A 19,329-nucleotide genomic window follows, 5' to 3' on the forward strand; every position below is an offset into this window, starting at 1 on the left:
TTTACCTATTCTGTACTAACAGACATCAAATAAACCTGCACTGAAAAGTGGCTCTTCTTTTCTGCCAAGTGAAATTAACTTCATGATCCACCTCTAAATTACGTACTTTCTTCAAAAAAACAACAAAAAAGGAGGAGGACAAATGATAACTGCTACAGAAATGTTATAGCAAGTATGAATATTTTTAAACACTTGCTTATGAAATATCACTGATTCCCAGTGATGTAGAGCAAAGCTGCCTCCAAACCTCTTTAATTTTCACAGAATATGGCCATGTCCTATGCTAACAGGGACTGCCTGATGTGTTTCCTTGGCATGCTTACAGGTTGGGCTGTAATATTTTGCAGGCTTAGGATATGTTTATGCAAGGGTTTTACAGATGGCACAAATCCAGTTGTAGGTAGAGCAGCCAAATTAAGATTTTGTTAGTGGCTGTTGATACTTCCATTGCAATGACATTCAGGATCTCAGCCACCTCGGACTGCAGTTGTGCTACATGTTGTACAAGAAATACCTGCTTTGTATGTACAGGCTTTGGAGGGATTGTCCAATGGCATATCAAAACATTACCATTCTCAGAGAATTTCCCCATTGTTGTGCAGGTGCTTTTTTAGGTATTTTTGGATTAATAGTGAATTTTCACTTTTCCTTAGAGATGCTTTCACAATATTACATCTGTAGGCAAGTCAGAGGGTGCTTAAGTGTATATCAGAGCAGTTTCATGTTTGAATTGCAAGTTAAAATAAAATAATGCAGAAAGTTAACGATTGTTTACTCAGTCCAGATATTGGTTCTTATTTAACTTTCAGCATCTTAAGATGGTAACAGTTCCTGCTGAGAGGGGACTGGGATCATAAAAGTGTGAAGGCTACACAGTAATATTGAGGAATGATTAGAGCATGAATGTTCACCCTCTGACACTTTAAAGGATATGGATTTATGTTTTTCTTATGAAAAGGCACCTTTCTTCTGTCATTTCCCAAAGTCCACTATGATCCACTGCCCCCCCCTGAACTGAATAATGAGGCACCTCACCCAGTTTGTGCCCTCCATACCCATTCCCTTCTCAGCCTGTCTACCCAGATCTGCTGGAGGAGGGACCAGGACTTCTTTGTTTTGTGAAAGCTAAACATTCCCACTGTCCCTGAATGCAGCCATTAGCAGAGCCCAGCTCCTCTTATAAACAGTGTATGGAAGGTTATAAACAAAGCCAGGGAAGTATATGTAAGGCTGCAATAAGGCTATTTTGGGTCTACCTTTAGTTTAAACTACTCTTGCTGACATTACTAACACCACAGCATTTTTCTGATTGGTATCTTTTATCTTTGTTCCTCCTAGCAAGAACACAGAGACTAAACAAATGGACAAAATCACTCATGTGGAAGCTCTGATGTTTGGTGCTGTGCTGGAGAGCTGTGTGGATCAGCTTACAATTATTGGATACATCATGCCAGTTCCACCTTCAGACAAGGCAGACATCAACCTTGTATGTGCCACTGCTTTAAAAGATGTATATCATATATTTTTTTTCCTTTGTCTTGGTTTTATATCTTTTACCAGCATTACAAAAAAATTAACTCAAATATATTTTCTGTGATTCTATGACTCTTGGGTGAAGAAACACAATAAAAGTTACCTAATTTAAATATTTATATTGCAGCATCACTGAGAAGCCTTAGTCAAGAATTTGTGCAAAGGACTCTTCTGATCCAAGATGAAGTTTCTAAGATTATGATTTTAAAATCTCTGTGGTTAGACAATAAGCAAAGAATTGGGGGAAAGGAAGCAAAACATATGTAAGTTCTTCTGTAGATACAGAGCTATTTTAAAAGTAGAAATGTATAGGTTATTTCAAAGTACTCAAAAACCAGGTTAATTCTATTCCTCTCCAGGTCCATGCCAAAGATCCTTTTGTTCCCACAATGTATTAAGAAAGATGCATTTCAAAATATATTAGTAACTGCCCTTTCTCAGTGCTCATTAATTATTAGTTGATTTCTAACAGGCATCATAGCTAAGATGGTTGGGCAGAGATGTGGAGAACAGAGAATTCCTAATGCTCAGGCAGGGGTTTGTTGCTGTGGAGGAAGTGGTGTGACATTTCTGTTAGACATAGGAGTCAGGATGGGACTGTCCTGAGGGGTCAGTGGCTCTAAGTACTGTGCTCTATAAGTGACACAGCAGGCTCTTTCCAGTGCTAGCAGGTTTGAAACCTTTTTAAGATGAACTCAAGAAAAAAATTCACAACCAGGATGGAAATAAAAACCGGGATCTGAGTTTTGACATCTAATGATGTTCACTCTGTCTAATGTACCACTTAAGAATGCCAGAGGAAGTTAAATCAAATTTTTCTACGTGCTTCCTTTCCATATTACCTTTTCCAAAAAGCCATGGCAAAGGTGCAGCAGCAGCTGGAGTTACACTGATTTTCAGGGCGGGAACGATGCTGAGTCTGTGCCATAGAGGGCACTGCTCCCCTGAAAGACTCCTGGGAGCGGCCTCAACTGCTCCCAGAGGATGCTTCTCCCTCTCTCATGTGCCAGCAGCAAAAGGCAGAGAAAGAGCAAATCTCTGGGACAGCAGGAATTGTCCTCTTCAGACACACAGACTCAGGTTGATAGATCTACTGAAGGGACATGTAAATTACAGAGAAAACACCTTTGCTTTTCTCTTCAATCACAGATGCTCATTTTCACCAAGTCACATCTTAGAACACAACTTTCTCACAGGTTAGACACCCTACTTGTGTACTTAAAGATTTCAAAACAATTTGAGGAGGAAACAATTTAGAAACAAGAAAATGGCTTAGGGAAGCTACTTGCTAACTTTGGTGCTCTGTAATTTGCTACTCCTCCCTGTTTCTCAGATTACATTTGGCTGTTTTCATTGTATTTGTACAAGATCTGTATTTGCAAAATACCCTGGAGTTCTATCAGGCAGACAAAGCAATGGCATTTTCAAAGACTGACATCTGAATTTCAGTTGATGACATTTTTGAGAGGATTAATCACAGTGTGGGCCAGCACCTCACTGATTTTCCAGATTGGATGCTCTTGCACATTGCTTCACACAGTGCATGCCCCAGAGGAAGGCAGCCTTTCTATTTGCTGGATTTTGGGCAACACACAAGCACTTAGGAGACTACACAGATGGTAACACATGCAGTTTATAAAGTTCTTGCTTTTACATAGTTATTTGTTGATTATTAGTGTGTAACTACCTACTGTTTACAGACAACTCAGTTATTGCCTGCCTTGAACTTTCCTAGACATTAAAAAACATCAGAACATTCATAAAATCTACATGATATTAAAGCAGTTTGTTTACCAAAATTAGTTCTTTCTGAAGTGCAGTTGTCACCAACCAGCTATTTAAGCCCTTTTTTTTTTCTAATTAACAATGCAATTTTCATTGGACAGTGTATGTTTTGTATATGATTAATTGAATGTAAATTTAACAGTCCAAAAATTAAGCACATAGTCACTTATCCTCCTTCTGTAGTCACTGATGAGTCAGGCACTGCCAGAGGCTGATCCATCCCAACCAGAGCTGTCCAAAACACTCAGCATGAAGCAGTTCCTTGCAGTGCCCTCACAGACTGCAGCAGCAGCTCCAGCCTCTGACAGAGCCTTGCCTGACTTGCCTGACAAGTAACTTTTGCAAGTACTCCTGGCATCCACAGCTGCTGCCCTGACCACTTGTTTTCTCTGCTCTGCTGGCACAAATGTGTGTGTGGTTGTGGAAGGATCTGGACTGAGAACTAGTGTTGCTAAAAATAACTTTTTTTTTTTTCCTTTTTGCTGGAAAATGTTTCATCACAGTGAATTCTCTGTCTGCTTCCCCAAGCAGGCGGGGTGGGGAGCAGGCAGCTGTGCACAGGGATGGGGCTGGCAGAGACTGTGTTAGCTGCAGTCAGCAGTGCTGTTAGGAAGTGTTCAGCCACAGAAATGCTGGTAGGCAAGCAACAAAATGTTCTCTTTTAATGTCTCAGTGTATACACCTGCATTTTATCCATAACACATAAAGCAGAGAATTTCCTAGAAGCAAGAGCTTAGCTGATTTTAAAGTGTACCTTTGCATTTTTGGGGGCTTTTCCTCTTTTAATGAAATTGTACTCAATCACAAGATACCTTTCCATGAAGGAGAGAGATGCCAATATTTTGAATTTATCCTTTGAATTCAGCTGTTACTCTCAAAAAACCTGCTAAGCAGATAGCAGACAGAAAGTCTATTGCAATTATTTCCACACAGCTCTAGTTATAACAATTATTTTGTAGGGAAAGTTTCTGGTGACAGGCAGTGGGAAATGTCTAAGATGGAGAGAAGAAGGAGGAGAAACGGGCTAACAGTTTGTAAAAACTGCTGCAAAAAAGGAGGGAACAACTTGTTCTCTGTGCCTAGAGACCAGGACAACAAGCCAGGAGTTAAAATACTGTTGAGGAGAAAAAACTTTCTTATGGTAAAGAAAATTGTGAGGTGCTGGCAATGACAGGAGTGTGTGTAGTCTGCACTGCTGGAGGCCATTAAGAACATGTCAGATTAAGAACAGTCTGAACCATCATCTCTTGGAGTGAATGATTTCACCTTTTTAGGCCTTTTCTAGTCCTGTCATTTTAGGACTTTTGAGCCCATAAACTTCAATGAGCTACACTGTGTGCTCAAAACTAACCAACAGAAATGTTTCTGATCTTCCACTCTTGGCAAAATGTAACATGCACTATCAGCTGTTCTCAGTATAGCTTCATTCTAGTTAATTACTAATTTTCCTTCCTATCACATAATGTTGCAGAGGGTTTAGTTCTGCTGTGCAATGTGCAAACAGGTCTCTCTTATTCCCTTTTCCCTCATTCTCTTATTTCCCTTATCCCCTTTCATTCCCATCCAGGAAACGAAAGCAGTGATCCAGGAGGAGCTGGGTATCAACTTCCCAGAGCTTATGGCAGCAAAGCAAGAGAGTGGGCAAACAGTCCTGGAAAACACCGAACAAGAGCAGCAGCAGGGGAAAACTGAAGATCACAAAAGATCTTCCAAAACCCCCAAGAAACACATCACTCGGGCTCTAGAGAAGCTCAAAAAAATCTATGCTGACAGGTGAGTGAAGGACCTGTGAGGGATGCTCAGAGCTGTAAAGTTCTCAGTCTATCTTTTGAAAGCAAAAAAAAAATCGTTGCTCTCCCACTGCCAGAGTACATCAGTCTCTGTCTGAAAGGAGTTCCTGTAGGGATAGGAGTGGTATCCTTCCTAGACCATTTAGTTCCAGCCTTTGCTTGCCTCTGGATGCTACCTAATGACCAGGAGTTTATTTTGAATGGAGCTGTAAAACATCACCCCGTTGATAATGGTTGCCTGGGCAGAAATCATGCCAGGCACTAATCAGTGCTCATGTTTGGGTACCTGGATTCAGGTGCCTTTAGCTGATCCCACATGCAAAGGGAGATCTGAGCCTTGTTTTTGAACTCGGTCATTCTGCAGGGCACACAGAGCTTCTGTGGCAGTTATAGCCACTATAGAAAAGGTAATGTATATAAAAACTAAAGATTTTCTTTCTTTTTTTAAACAAACTTTATTCCTGCACCTAAACCAGTGTCCTGATTTGCAGAAATACCAACAGCCTTTGGTTTGAATGAGATTATGCAGCTGAATGCTCAGTATGCACTTTTCTGCATCCTGGCTTCTGTAATTTAATGTCATTTCAACAATGGGTTTAAGGAAGATTCTAACACAAATGAGGGAAATGCAGCTAAAATGTAAATGCCACATGCATCATGATATTCCAAGGCCATCTATTACATGGCCAGGTCTCATTTTCCAAGATCCACCTGCCATCACTGCTGCAGGCCTTCTTAATGGCAACACAGTCTGGCACAGCATGGATATGTTTGAGCCTCTTTGCAATTTCCCAGAGTAGCATGCTGGGCAGCATTTTAAATTATAAATTTCCAGCAGCTCATAATACTGAGTTCTCCAGATGTACAATAAACAGATACCATGGGAGAAGCACTCCTGGGTTTGATAGGACATAAGACCAGAAAAGGGATATTTTATTTCCCTACATTTTACTGTAAACAGTAATGGATACTACCAGCACCTGTAAAGTATTGTTGTGTTCCTTTTCTTCCTGGCAGGCAGTATGCAAGTGATGTAATCACAGTCACTATTAAAAAGATGGAGGAATTGGGAACATTTAGTAGCCTAACAGATGCTAACGAGAGAGAGAAGGCAAGAAAGGGCAAGTTTTATGACATCCTCATCAGGTCAGTGTTGTGTTCAGTTCTTCCCTGTTTAAATGCTGAAAACCATTCCCACTCAGTACATGCTGAAAAGGAAATAAAACCCAATAAAACTAAAATACAGAAGGGATACCTTTTAAAACTTGAATTATTCTCTTTGCTTTGCAAACTGCAAATTTTCCCCTTTGGAAAGAAACAGTGGATGGGTCTGATACTCATCTGAGCTAGGAATTGCCTGAGCTTTGACCACAGTGGACACCAGTGGCTGAATTAGTGCAAATGCCTCATTTCAATTAAAACATAATGTGATGTAGGAGCTCCTTGATCTTTAACTTCTGTCCCCAGTGAAAGCCAGAGCAGCAGAGGATCTGTTCAAATCAGGGCCAGCAACATATGGCCTTTAGGTTGTCTGATGCCCAGGAGAATCTGCTCTGACCCATATGCTAATGGGCTCCCTTTTCCCAGCAGCAGTGAGGGGTTAGCACAGATGGTGAAAGAGGGGTTGTATTTAAGGCTAATCCACGAGCCACTGTGCTGTGATTCTCTTCTCTCCCAAATCTTCCAGGGTACACATTTGTTATAATCTCAGCTCAAACTGGTGATTTCTCAGCTCAAACTTCTGAGCCTAAAGGTGGTTTTTTTTGGTTTTTTTTTTCCCCCCCTTTTTTTTTTTTTAGGGATGCAAACCTCTGGTTCAATCCCAAACTGTCAGAGAGAATTGCAGACAAATATTTCACCACTTTAAAGCTACCTCAGTGTAGCAGCTCAGGCCCCTCACTGAGGGTGCACAGCACAACTGCTCTCAGTCATGATTTGCCAGGAGTCCAACCTACTGGAACTGCTCTTGTGGTGACTCAGGGATCTGCCTCCAGGGCAAATCCCCCGCTCAGTGCAATGTGTGACTTCAAGCATGAAACCCAACTCTTCCACTTCCACTGTCTAAAACCAAGGGATTTATTGTTTATCCATGGAAGGGACAGAAAGCAAGAATGAGATTAGCAATTGGCTGTGGAGTAACTATCCAATACTGACAGGTAGAAAAGAGCAGACAAATTATAATCAGAAAGGACATAATCCTTTTTATCCCCTTCTGTCAATCATATCTAGCCATGTTGTACTATACATTCTTTTCATGGAATGAACTTGATCTGTCCTTCAAGATAATAAATACTTGCCTCATTTTGTGTAAATACACTGTTCTGAAAGCCACCTGCAGTGAGATGATGGGAGACTCCTTATCAGGAGCTTTTGTTCATCAGTCACCCAGATAAGGACTCTGAAAATGAAATGCATGTGTGATTGTAATGTTGGAATAGGATACAAAATTTCAGGGACCAATGGTAGTATTTACTGGTTTTAAAACTAATCATAAACATAAAATCTAAGAGAAGCACTCTGAGGAAACAAGATAATAATACCTAGAATATTTACTGCATCTGTTTTATTTTAGACAGATGAACACTTCCTTCAGGTCCCTTCATGATCTCAGAACCTGAGGCAGTGCTTTTTGGAAGATTCTAGGTCTGATATGAAAGAAACAACATTCTCACGCACCTAATAACACAATTTGGCACTCTCTGCTGCTCAGGCTTGCTATTGTATAGAATCTCAGGCATTTTTTGCCTAAATGTAGAAACTGTGACTCAATGACAGCCATCTTCCATCTCCACTATAATAATTGCATCATCCTCAAATCCATTCCAGGCCTTCAATAAGAGCATCCCCTGTTTTTTTTTGCTTGTTCTCCCTTTTGTTCCCATCTGCCTTGCTCAGTCTATGCACCTCTTCTTTCAGGATTTACTGAACAAGTCAGTAGTTTTGGTGAGAAGTCTTTGTTTATCTTACCTCAATGTATCAGGAGACAGGAAGTTCCTCTTCTAGGTAAACAGCTCTTGTCTTTTTTGATATATTCAAGTGATTGTATTTTCCCACCTCAGGGAGGAAAAAGGAAAGAAGGACATAAAGGCACTCCAGAAACAGCTGCAAGAAGTCAAGAAACAAACTGGTCAAGACCTTCAGGTGAGAGCACTTAGCACTGGGCATCTTGCCAGGGGGAAGCCTGTTAGGAAGCTGGCCTCTGCTGCCCAGCACTCAGGGGGGCCATGGCCATACACAATTGAGCCACCACTTAGGAGTACTGGAGCAGAATAATTACAATAAAGATTTGTACTTGGAACAAGCCCACTAATGACTTCAAGAGCAGCATCTGATGGTTTTCAAATGGGAGCTCAAAATGCTCATAATCATGAGAGACCATGGTCAAATTAGAATATCCCAAAAACTCTGCTGGGAGTGACAAAGCACAGATAGTGCAATCAGTAAGAAAGAGGTTATCTGCAGATAACAGTATCTAAGGTCCTGTCATACTCAGTCATGACAGATCATTTGGCACAGAAGGAAGTGTGCCAAAGGGAGTGAGATAGACACCTATCATAGGGGCAGGCCATTTTTCTACCTACATTTTCATCTGGGGAAAGTGTCATTCTATTAATCTGTTTTTCTAGGCTTCCAGACATCAGAAAATCCCAAACATGCCCACACAAGGGCAGATCAATGTTATTGCACATATGCTGTCAACTTAATCTTTCTGGAAAGCTTCAGCCCTTCTGTCTGCATCGTGCAAAGGTTGTGTGCATGCACAATAAATATGGGGCATTCTGGAAATATAAAACTTGCTACACTAATGCAGATCAATTGAATGGCTTATCACTGGTCACTTTGATGTTCACCAGACAACTCAGACTGGATGCTCATTCAACATGGAAATGTAACCTGGCCCTGCTGAGGCAGATGTGTGATAGCAAACAAGCAGAAGGGAAGCTGGGGCAGAGCTGTACAGGGTCTGGGGGAAGGAACTAGAATCTGACACTTGGTTCCGTGGTGAGCAAGAGGATAGCAAGGGCATCTGAGGAAAGAATTGGTGTCACTGAGTTTTGTCTTTGGATAAAAGTGTGGAGAGTAATCAAGCCAGGATATAGTTGACTATAGAGAGGAATTTTAAGCTCCAGACATGCTGGTGAAGTTTGGTTTGTAGAACACAAAGGTTTTGTGCTGGCAGCCTGGATGCATACACAGTGGAAAGTTTAATTGTAAATACAGGGGAGACATATTTGCTTCTCACACTGTCCCTTCTCAGTCAGACTCTGATGGCTCCTGGGAAGTTCCTGCTCTCCCACTCCCCAGGCTGGTGAATGTTATAAGGTATTTCTCCATCTGTGTAGTGCTCTGCAAACCTCACCATGTCCATGCACACAATATACATACCCAGTCCTGGTTTAATGCCTTCCCAGGGGCTGTAATCATCCTGTCTTGTACCAGCAGCAATGTCCTGGCCCTCCACAGTCAGGGGGCCTCTTCTCTGTGTCCTGCCCTGCACCTCTCCTACCTCCTGCAGTCATAAAAATGTGTGTAGCTCCCGTGCTGAGAGGGGGGGGATCTTCTTGTCCTTTCTAATTCAGTTCTTGGGTTTTGCCTCATCAAGTGGGATTTGGACTTATCTGGGATTTTTAAAAAAAATATTTCAAGCTTAAAAGTCTTTTTCTGAGCTCCCTTATAGTTTCAGCTTTGATAAATCAAAGACAAGACTACTTTAAAGTACTGCTTTCCTGCTGTGCCAAAAATAATGGTGTCTCACTGTGTCTCCCAAGGGAGAATAATTTCTATTTGCTTCATATGGGATTTTCCCATAGGCAGTTTTACAGACACTTGCATGATTTGTCACCTTGCCAACTAATTAAAAATAAAAATACAGCTTCACTGACTTTGGAGTACTTTGAACAGCAGTAATAATGCACAGACCTGTAGACAAAAGCCTACATGGCTGAGAAAACAAAAGCGAGCAATTCTCATCCTGGAACCAGAAAAACACGGCCTTTGTCTCACTCATGTTGCTGTGAATTTGTATTTTCAGCCTTTCTACCTCTTAATAAGATGCTAATTAATAGTGTATTAACCTGCTCAACTAATTTTTCTTTCTAATGGAACACAAATCTAATGCTAAATGTTCTGTATTTTGTTTTCTCTTGGAAAGCACTGATGTCTCTAAAAGAGCTGAAATGGTGCATCTGGTTTTGCTCTTACGTCTCTGTGCAGGAGCAGCACTGGTAGCTCAGGTTTGGCTGCAGGGGGTCTGTTTGCTGCTGCTCTGTTCATTTCATAGTTTCTATGAAAATACTTTCTCTGGTTTCCTGGACAAGTAACAGCAGCCTGTGCAGCTTTTGAAACATATTAATATATCATACAGGATTATGCAGCATAAGATAAAAATTTAGGAATGTAAAATTTAGCATTCCTGCATTGTTCTTCACCCAAAGACTTTTTATGTCCTGTAGGTTTTGTGGTGTACTCCTGTTATACGTGTGTGCAGGTAGTGGTGTCATTTTGTAACAAGCAGTAATGTTACAGCTACCAAACAGACAGAAAGCCAAGCCGCTGCACCACAGGACCAGTGAAAACAGATCTGTAACTTTAATTCTTTGTCAGTTCTCATAACACACCCAGACCCACTGTATCAGTGCATCACTCAGTCATGCTTTTAGTAGCAAGATTAAAACCCATGTTTCTTCCCTTTTCCTCTCCCAGGAGGACAAATGCATCAACAGAGTGTTCTGTGGAATGTTTTAAACACATACACACACCCACTGCTGCATGTTTCTACTGGAGATATGCACAGGATGATTATAGCAGAAGGCACAGGTTTTGTGATGGTCCTGAGCTTCCCTGCTGGCAGAGCCCCAAGGATCACTGCAGGACCTGGGGCTGGTGCACGAGATCCAGAGGGGCAGGGTTTTCCATAGGAGTGCTGCTGCCAACAGGTCTGCTCCCTCTGCCAGCAAAGTGCCCCTCCAGGGGCTCTCCTGCAGCTGCTGGCATTGCTGCTGAGCTGGCCAAGGGCTGCAGAAACGTTCTGTTCATGCCCTGCTGTCCCTGGGGCACAGACATTCCCCGAGGGTGGTGTGGAGCTGGGACAGTGATGCAGGCAGAGCCCTACTGAAGTGCCTGCAGGGCTGCTGCTCCCCTGTTGTGGTTTCAGGGGAGTGAGCCCAGGCTGCAGCAGCTGTGTGGATCCAAGCTCATCTCCAGGCCCTGCAAGCTGAGATGCCACAGCTGCCAGGAAGAGCTTTGAGCTCTGAGCATTTGGTGTGGGAGCAAGGCAGAGCAGGGCCTCTGTCAGCACAGAGCACAGCACTCCTTCCCCTGCCAAATGGGCAGCATTGCACTGCTGCAGAATTCCTCAGACTGTTTACTCCTGGGGGCTATTTTTGTAACCAGCTGTATTTTATGACTGTAAACACTAATTGCTGTGGAAGAGCTTGGTGGCACTTACAAGAGAGATAAATCAAAGCAAATGAAAACATAGGAGTGTGGATAAGGTTTCCAGCTAAGTGCAGCTGCTTTTGCAGCCAAATAGCATCTGTGGGGATGACTCCAGTGGCACCAGGTGACAGCAGACAGGCCCCTGAGCTGATGTCTGTGAGCTGAGAGATCAGAGAAAATCAGCTTGTTTACCTGCTTGTGAAGCAGTCTGGCTCCTGACAATTATTTCCTGGGTTTTGATTTTGGTCTCTGCCAGTTTTCTGACAGTTTTGGATACGAGGGACGATTTGGTTTGGCAGATTCAACGCTGAAGTCATCCCCAATAAGCAGCCCAGAGATTTACTGCATCAGCTATGAAAGCATTCCATGTCCTGGCATGGACCTTTGCTATGATAAACCAGAATGAATAAATATTAACTCATTTTCCCAGTTATTGTCCCTGAAGTTTGGGGAACAGCACACTCTGCAGATGGTACCCACAGCTAGTGGGCATTTACTGCTGCATTTACAGCCTTGAGCTAAATCCCAAAGGTGCCCCAGCTCTGCAGGTCCTGCAGCAGGAGCTGCCCTCACACCCGCAGCCCGCATTCCTTGGCCAGGCAGATGCTGCTGTAAACCACCCGTGGGTTTTGCATTTCACTTCCTGTCTGCTTTGGATTGTGTAACCAAGCCCCCAGACTCCCCACCTCTAACCAGTGTGTTTTACAACACTGCAGACCAAATCCAAACCACAGACATGCCATTCACCAGAGAAAACAACAGAGCAGATGGGCCCCCATCCCGGCTGAGGCCTGGGAATCAAAAGCACTTTTTTTCTTTAATAAATGTGAAATGAAAAAGAAAATAACCTGGTGAGAAGTTCATGCTCTGCCCCAACTCTCTGAGTGCTTTGTAACCTAGGCTGAACCCTTATTTTCTGGCAAGTTTGCAGATCATGAGCAGATAGCAGTAACATACTGACATCAGCAGTGTTTGACTTCCCTGAGCCTCTGCGCCACAAAAAGTTGTGGGTTTTTTAAAATTAGCATCTCCTCAGTCTCTCTGCTGGTTCTTCAGTTTGGACATCATTCCACTAAGACCCAGGAAGACAATCTCAAAATAGAGTGGTACACTCACATCCCCTGTCTACTGACCAGGAACACAACTCCTCCCAATGGCTACCAAAGTTCCATGCCAGGGAAAATGAAGGCCATGACCAGAAACCTTAATGAGGCACAAACAGCTCATGTCTGTAGCTGTCTGCAGTCATATGATGATATGGCCATAAAAATAGTATCTGATGTTTGAAACATTGAAAAACATGTGAACATCTTTGAACCCACAAAACAGCATCAGCCAAGGCCCCAATTATCCTGAGCCTCATAAATGTACTCTACTCTTCCTATGCATGACAAGGGGTGCAGAAGGAAGGACTTTCCTTTTAACTGTTCCAGACTCTTCTTATAAGGAGACTTTTTCCAAATGAGTCATGCTGCAAGGGCTTTCAAACACAGCACTATTGAGCTGGCTTCTTTTAGTGGCGTTTTTCCATGTTTACACAGCTAAGGAATGCGAGGTGCTTCAGAGACAAGATATGTGGGCTTCAAAAAATGTCAGCACTTTGGTATTTCATCTTCAGCTGTGGAGGTTTGGCTGATGAATATCAAACCCACCACAGCATGGCAGGGAAGCAAAGAGAAGCAAAGGCTGTAATGGAGCAGTTGGGTGCATTCACATTGATCTTGCATAATTACACAGGAAGCTTTGATGACCTTTTTAACTCAATAAAGTCTTCATTTTACAGGCATTTGTCCCAAGTTCCAACCCCAGGGTAATGAACCTTTATCTGCTATTCAAATAAATTAATTAAAAAGGAGTAAAGAGAACAGCAATCCCAAATCAAGCAAATACACTTTGCTTCCTAAGCATGCTCCAAAAGCTGGACAAACCACTCAGGATTCTGCTGTATGGGAGAACTCTAGGGAACAGAAAACTGAGCTTTCTGCCTCAGGAAAGCTCAGCTCCATTGCAGAGCAAGGCATGGGGAGAGGCTGGGACCTCATAGGCAGATTTTCTTTGACACTGCTTCCTTGCCCTGGGTGTGTTTTCATAATGAAGTGGGCACCATCTACCTGGTAAGATTTCAACAAAGAACTGTTTGAAAATACGAGCAAGTCAGCATTAGATTTGCACTTGTTCCTAAGGCTGTGTTTATACAGTTGCTGCATAACTAGAAAAAAAAAAATCCAGGGAATAGAGTATACTTTAGGATAACAAACTTTGGCTTTTGTGGGGCTGAGACATTATCCTCCTCTTAAGAGGCTCACTCACTGAGATAGTCTAATGCAAGGTGTTAGTAACAGTAAAGCCTAACTTTAAGTGGTTAAAATTATTTGGCTTTTATTAATGTTTATCTTAAGCATGACCGAATCAATTCCTTGACCAGAGAGCAGGCCTGCCTTCTTGTCCCACTCTGTTCCTCAGTCTGCTGTTTCCAGAGGCAATCACTCCTTGCTGATGGGTTTGTTGCTGCCTATATGGGTTACAGCTAAAACTAACCTTTGAAATGCTCCTTGAAATGGAGCAACATTCAAGTGAAAGTGAAGCCCATAGCTTTGTCTCTTCTTACTTTATCAGGGAGTGGAGAGATTAAGGAAGGTGAGCTGAACTCAGTTTCCAGGCTTGCTTTTGTGCTGCTTTTGTCTCCACTAGAGACAAGAAAAAGTTATTGATGGCCTTAAAGATAAGCTTCAAGAGATCACGGCCAAAGTGGACACAGAGAGCAACTACCTGAAGAAAAACTCAGATCTCCAGATCCAACTAACCCAGAAAAAGTGCAGCAGTGCAGAGAATGCCCTGGAGAAGGAAATCCAGGTAAGCCCTTCCCCATGGCCCATACTGAAAGGCCTCTCCATCTATTAAGGGAAAAGCCCTCCCTTGCTCCCCAGATGCCCTCTCTGTTCTCCATTGCAGTCACCAGCACAGCTGTTTGAGCTGGATGAGAAAACTCACTGGGGATAGACACCTTTATCTCTTCTATTGTTTTTCTGTATGATGCTGCAAACAGCAACAACAAGGATGGCATGGCTGTAGGAGACAGGGAATGCTTCAAGCAATGCCATGGCCAGAAAACCAGACCCAGAAGTGTATCCAAAGGTATTGGCAACCTGAGCTCCCAGCAGTGCCCCCAGCAGATTATACACATAGAGCTGCTTCTGTGGCCATAAGGACTAGAAAATGGTCTGGTTTTGCAAGCATCTTTTTTTGACTGATCAAGGTCAGATCTAATTGTCCTTTTTTCATGGATGGCCTGGGAGCAAGGACTGCCTTGGCTGATTTTATCACTGGGCAAAATGTCTGTGGACTACACAGAGCTCCAGCACTTGTTACTCAGCTTTCAGCAGCAGTGTGTGCACACACACACACCAACAGTGTCTCACACATGTTCTGTCTGCTCTGATCACAGAATTTGAAGAGCAAAATTGATGAGGAGATTCAGCTTCACACAGAGACTGAAGATTTCCTCATGCAAGAGTATCAGGTATGTGTGACTGTCAGCCAATGCTTAAAATAGCAACCTATAAACACCATATAATCGATTAGTGCCCAAAGGAAAACAGTTATTGCTCCATCAAATGTACCAGGTTCATGACTGCTGCAGTTTGAATGATTACTTGTCCTCAAATCTTAATTAACCTAGCTCTCCAAGGCTTGGGATTTGCTACATACAGATATATTTCCTTAAAATTAGGGTTCATGTACTGAATTTCATTGTTTATTCAGGTGTTATGGATTTTTCCTCTCTCAGATAGTTGTATTTGGCTAACTGGAATTTTATTTAGACCCTACTTAGCTGTCACTGGGGCTCCCAGCACCCCCAGTGAAGAGCCCAAAGTAAGGGCTGTGCAGAGGGGAGGGACACTGGGGAGGGAATGACACAAACTGCCAGTCCAGCCTTATTGAGGAAGAATTGGGGTTGGATCATTGCTAACCACAACTACTGTACACATTTTCAGCAGCATGAATGTCCTTGTGGTGTTGATTCAGAGGTTCAGAGCATTCCTGTTACTAACAGTGAATAACTTGACAGTGAATAATGCTGCAAAGCCTCTCATAAATGGTATGATGAGAAGAAAACCTGGACTGCTGCAGGGTGCCTGAGGTCACTGCCAGTACAGAATTTAATAGGAGATAATACCTTTTAAAAAATGTAATTTGAGTGCAAAGCAGTGGTGTATCTTGTGAGCAGTTGGACAGTGTGCTCTGCACCCCAGAGCTTTGGTGTGATCAATGCTCCCAGCGAGGGGACAGCCCCAGCACATGCTGAGCCTGGCTGAGCTCCAGCAGCCAGCCCAGCAGCAGCCCCTCAGTGCTCAGACAGCAGCTGCTGCCTTTGCAGGGGCTGCAGACAGGAGCATGGCCATGCCCTCCATCCCCCTTGTGTGTCCAGCTGTGATGCTGTAATGAGATTGATGCTTTTCCTCAGATTATTTTTCCATGGAAGCAATCACGGTGGTTGCTATGGAGAAGTTATTGGTGAATAGGAGGAAGTCATCTGGGTGCCTGTTTCAGAAACACCTGCCCTATTCATGAACACAAAGCCAAGTTCACAACCTGAAATAGTGTGAAGTGCTGTCCCCTGGGACCTTATTCCTGGTGTGCTGAGCTTAATTCAGAAAGCAGGGAGGGAGTCAGGCAGAGGATAAAAGCTCTCCCACTGACAAACTGTGCTTTTTAAACCCTCCCCTCCTTCTGTATATACACACAACAAATGGCTTCTGGCTGTCACTTGCTTCATCAGAACTGACTGCACAAAGTAACTGCCCTGCAGTAATTTATGAGCAGTCTTAGGGGTTTGATGCTTTCAAGATGAGAAGGAAACACTGACCATGCACAATTGACAGGACTCTCACCCCCATCCTGAAAGCAGGCCATGTAATAGCAAACCTCTCACCTGTGCCCTCTTTTTGCACCATGCTGAGCACCACTCTCTCCATGCAGAAGGTGAAAGAGAGGCTGGATTACTGGATAGACAAGTATCAAAAAGACACTGCTGCAAAAGATGAAGAACTGGATGATATAAGAGCATTAAAAGCAGAGAACTTGGAAACAATGCAGAGATTTGCCAAGGAGGTAAGACATCAGCATCTCAATGTTTAGCCATGCAAAATTGCATTGGGCTTTTTCCTACACTCATTTGGATAAGAAACGAGGACCACAGGAAAAAATCAGTAATTTTGAGGCATATGCTGTGATTATGGCACTTGTGTTGGGAAGACAGGGGCTGAGATGTCATCTTCTATTTGCCACCTGTGACATCAAGGAGGGATGATGATGCTATTTTCAAATACCAGCAAGTAATGAGAAAGCTACTGACAGCCTGTGTGAGGGGCAGAGGTACTGTCCCATCCCATCAGCATGCCTCACCTTACTTTGCTGCCTGAGTCTGAACAAATCTGCTCCTTCTAGGAAGATCAGGATAACACAGCTGAGACTGGAAGCTCATCCCTTCCTGCAGATACACATTCTCAGCTGAACAGAGCTCTGTGATCAGGGAGCTGATTCTGGGTACAACCATTCCTGCCCCACTGGGTTCTTGGTTAACTGCTGAGCTCTGATCACAGCAGAACAGCAGCACAGAACAGAGAAAAGCATCTAGAAAAATGTGTGCTTTAAAACCAGAAGGAATTTACTTGTAAACATTCCTTACCGTCCATGGCTTGGAAGTGATGGGATGGAGCTGGATGTTTTCCTGCTTGTGAGCTCATTTTTCACTCTGCACACTGTCATCTCAGGGTCCCAAGTGTGTTTGTAGATCATCTGCTGCTTGGCCTGGGGGACCAAGTGTCCTCCCCACCACCAGCTGCTGCCTGGGAAGCATCAGGCAGCCATTTTACAGCACAGGATCAGGGCTTAATCACATCCAGGCCGTGAGAGGTTTCACTTTGGCAGCAGCTCCAAGTGCCTGAGGACTGACAGTGGTAATGAGCAACATTTGCCATCTGGATTTAGGAAAGATCAAATAATGGAGGTGGGGAGGAAAGTCCCCACTCACACATTATCCCTGGGCTGCCCTGGAGCTCCCTGCTGCAGAGACACCACAACCATGGGCCTGAGCTGTCCTGGCAGGGCTGTGGGAAGTGTGTAGCAAGGATGAGACCTGTAGGCAGCAGAGGGAAAGAATCTTTGCACCAGGGTCCGGGTGAGGCCTGCCCTGGCACATGGCTGGGCACAGTGAGCCCTGAAGGCTGGCTGTGCAGTTTAGGGGATGTGTTTTCATGGCTTTTGCCATCCCTGTGCTTTCCTGCAGTGCCTGACGTTCCAGACAACCATCATCATTGACCGGACAGACAAGGAGACCAAGAAGAAACAAAGAGAGCGGGAAGCCCTGGAGCTGAGGAGTGCTGTGAAGGTAAAGGGGAGCAAAGCTGAGGCACTGCTGCTCCAGCAGCAGCTGGGAGTTAATAATCTGTGCCCCAGGCTTTGTCCAGGCAGAAAACAGCCCAAGAAAGATGGCTGGTGTGTGGTGGCACAAGCGAAGGACAAAGCCTGTTCCTTTTGCTGGGGCACACTCAGCCAGCAGCTGGCTGCAGGTTTGAGAAGGGAAATGAAAGGGGAGCAGCCAGTCTCCTGCAAATAGCACTGCACAGGTGATACAGGGAAGGTGACAGGGTAGTGCCCCTGCTTTTCCCTGGCCACCAGCAACAGGTGCCCTCAGCCCAGCTATGGATGCCTTTGGCACAACCAGCACAGGCCCAAAGGCTGCTGCATGGGCTGGGGGCTCCCTTCTGTGGCTGGGGAGCACAGGAAAGACTCTCCAGGCATTGAGCTGTACCAGGTACCCCAGCAGTGATTTCCCCTCAGGCCTCTCTCTCCCTCACTTGCAGGTGCAGGCCTGGTGGAAAGGTACAATGGTCCGCAGATTCCTCGGCCCCTACCAGAAGCTTGAGAAGTATTTGAAGGGAATAGGAGAGAAGGAAACAGGCAAGGAAAAATCTGGAGCAAAGAAGAAAAAAGCTAAGTAAAGAAAGTGGCCACAGATGTGCTCCAGGACTGCTGCTGGGCAGGGCACTGTGGTATGTCTGACAGGACAAAATAAACCATGTAACAGAGCTTAGGCAATTTTGAAGAATGCAGTTCCTGCAGACACACTTATGGTGAAGCTGCACTAAAGATCTTAAAGCTGCCCTTGTTCAGCCTTTTTTCCCCAGCAGAAAGGGGATTTGTATCAAAGCAGTGAGAAACACTATATCCCCTGCAAAGAGCTTTATGGAAACAAGACAGTGGGAGGCAATCTGTTACCAGCCCAGTAACTCAGCAGTGTGGGATGCTCTGCACCCAGAACCTCCTCTGCTGCCCCCAAAGCACTGGCTGTGGCTCTGTGTTAGGTGGAGAGGCTGAGGCAGCCCCAGCTGGGCTCTCTCTCTGCTCTCCATGCCTCCAGCTCTGGCATCAGGTCAGCAGGGAGAACATGGGCAAGTCTGCAGTGTAAACACAAGTGCAGTCAGAGCATGCAGGCTTCCATTGCCACAGTCCTGCACAGTGTCAGTGCACAGACAGAACAGCTCCATGTACCTTCTGACCAAGGAAAAAACAAGGAGCTGTGGATATATGAGCAAAGGATTCTGTACAAAATCAGTCTCTGGGAAGGCTAAAAATACCTAAGAAAAACCTTCTGATGTGGCTGCAAAATATGTGTAAAAATACTGTGATTTTCCTGTCCTGGTTAACGATGAAAAAGAGAAAATCAAAGCAGGTCCATCTAATGCGAACTGGGATGATGTGAAAGGGGAATAAACACCTG

The 19,329-nt window shown here is 44.0% G+C and overlaps 1 protein-coding gene and 1 long non-coding RNA gene across 2 annotated transcripts; one reads left to right on the plus strand and one right to left on the minus strand.

The window, feature by feature from the left end:
* Nucleotides 1-1,343: 1,343 nt before the first annotated feature.
* Nucleotides 1,344-18,825, plus strand: IQCG (IQ motif containing G). Its single transcript, XM_059479586.1, has 9 exons — nucleotides 1,344-1,486; nucleotides 4,886-5,091; nucleotides 6,126-6,254; nucleotides 8,168-8,249; nucleotides 14,238-14,399; nucleotides 14,992-15,066; nucleotides 16,527-16,658; nucleotides 17,836-17,937; nucleotides 18,413-18,825. Exons 1-9 carry the CDS (start codon nucleotides 1,361-1,363, stop codon nucleotides 18,548-18,550), a joined length of 1,152 nt encoding a protein of 383 aa, XP_059335569.1. The 5' UTR covers nucleotides 1,344-1,360; the 3' UTR covers nucleotides 18,551-18,825.
* On the minus strand, nucleotides 7,161-8,122 carry LOC132077369 (uncharacterized). Its single transcript, XR_009419051.1, has 2 exons — nucleotides 8,076-8,122; nucleotides 7,161-7,506 (listed from the first exon to the last, which is right to left on the minus strand). It is a non-coding gene; the product is annotated as an uncharacterized LOC132077369 (long non-coding RNA).
* Nucleotides 18,826-19,329: the final 504 nt, after the last annotated feature.

Source organism: Ammospiza nelsoni, chromosome 10 (genome assembly GCF_027579445.1).
Source record: "Ammospiza nelsoni isolate bAmmNel1 chromosome 10, bAmmNel1.pri, whole genome shotgun sequence".
NCBI lineage: Eukaryota > Metazoa > Chordata > Aves > Passeriformes > Passerellidae > Ammospiza > Ammospiza nelsoni.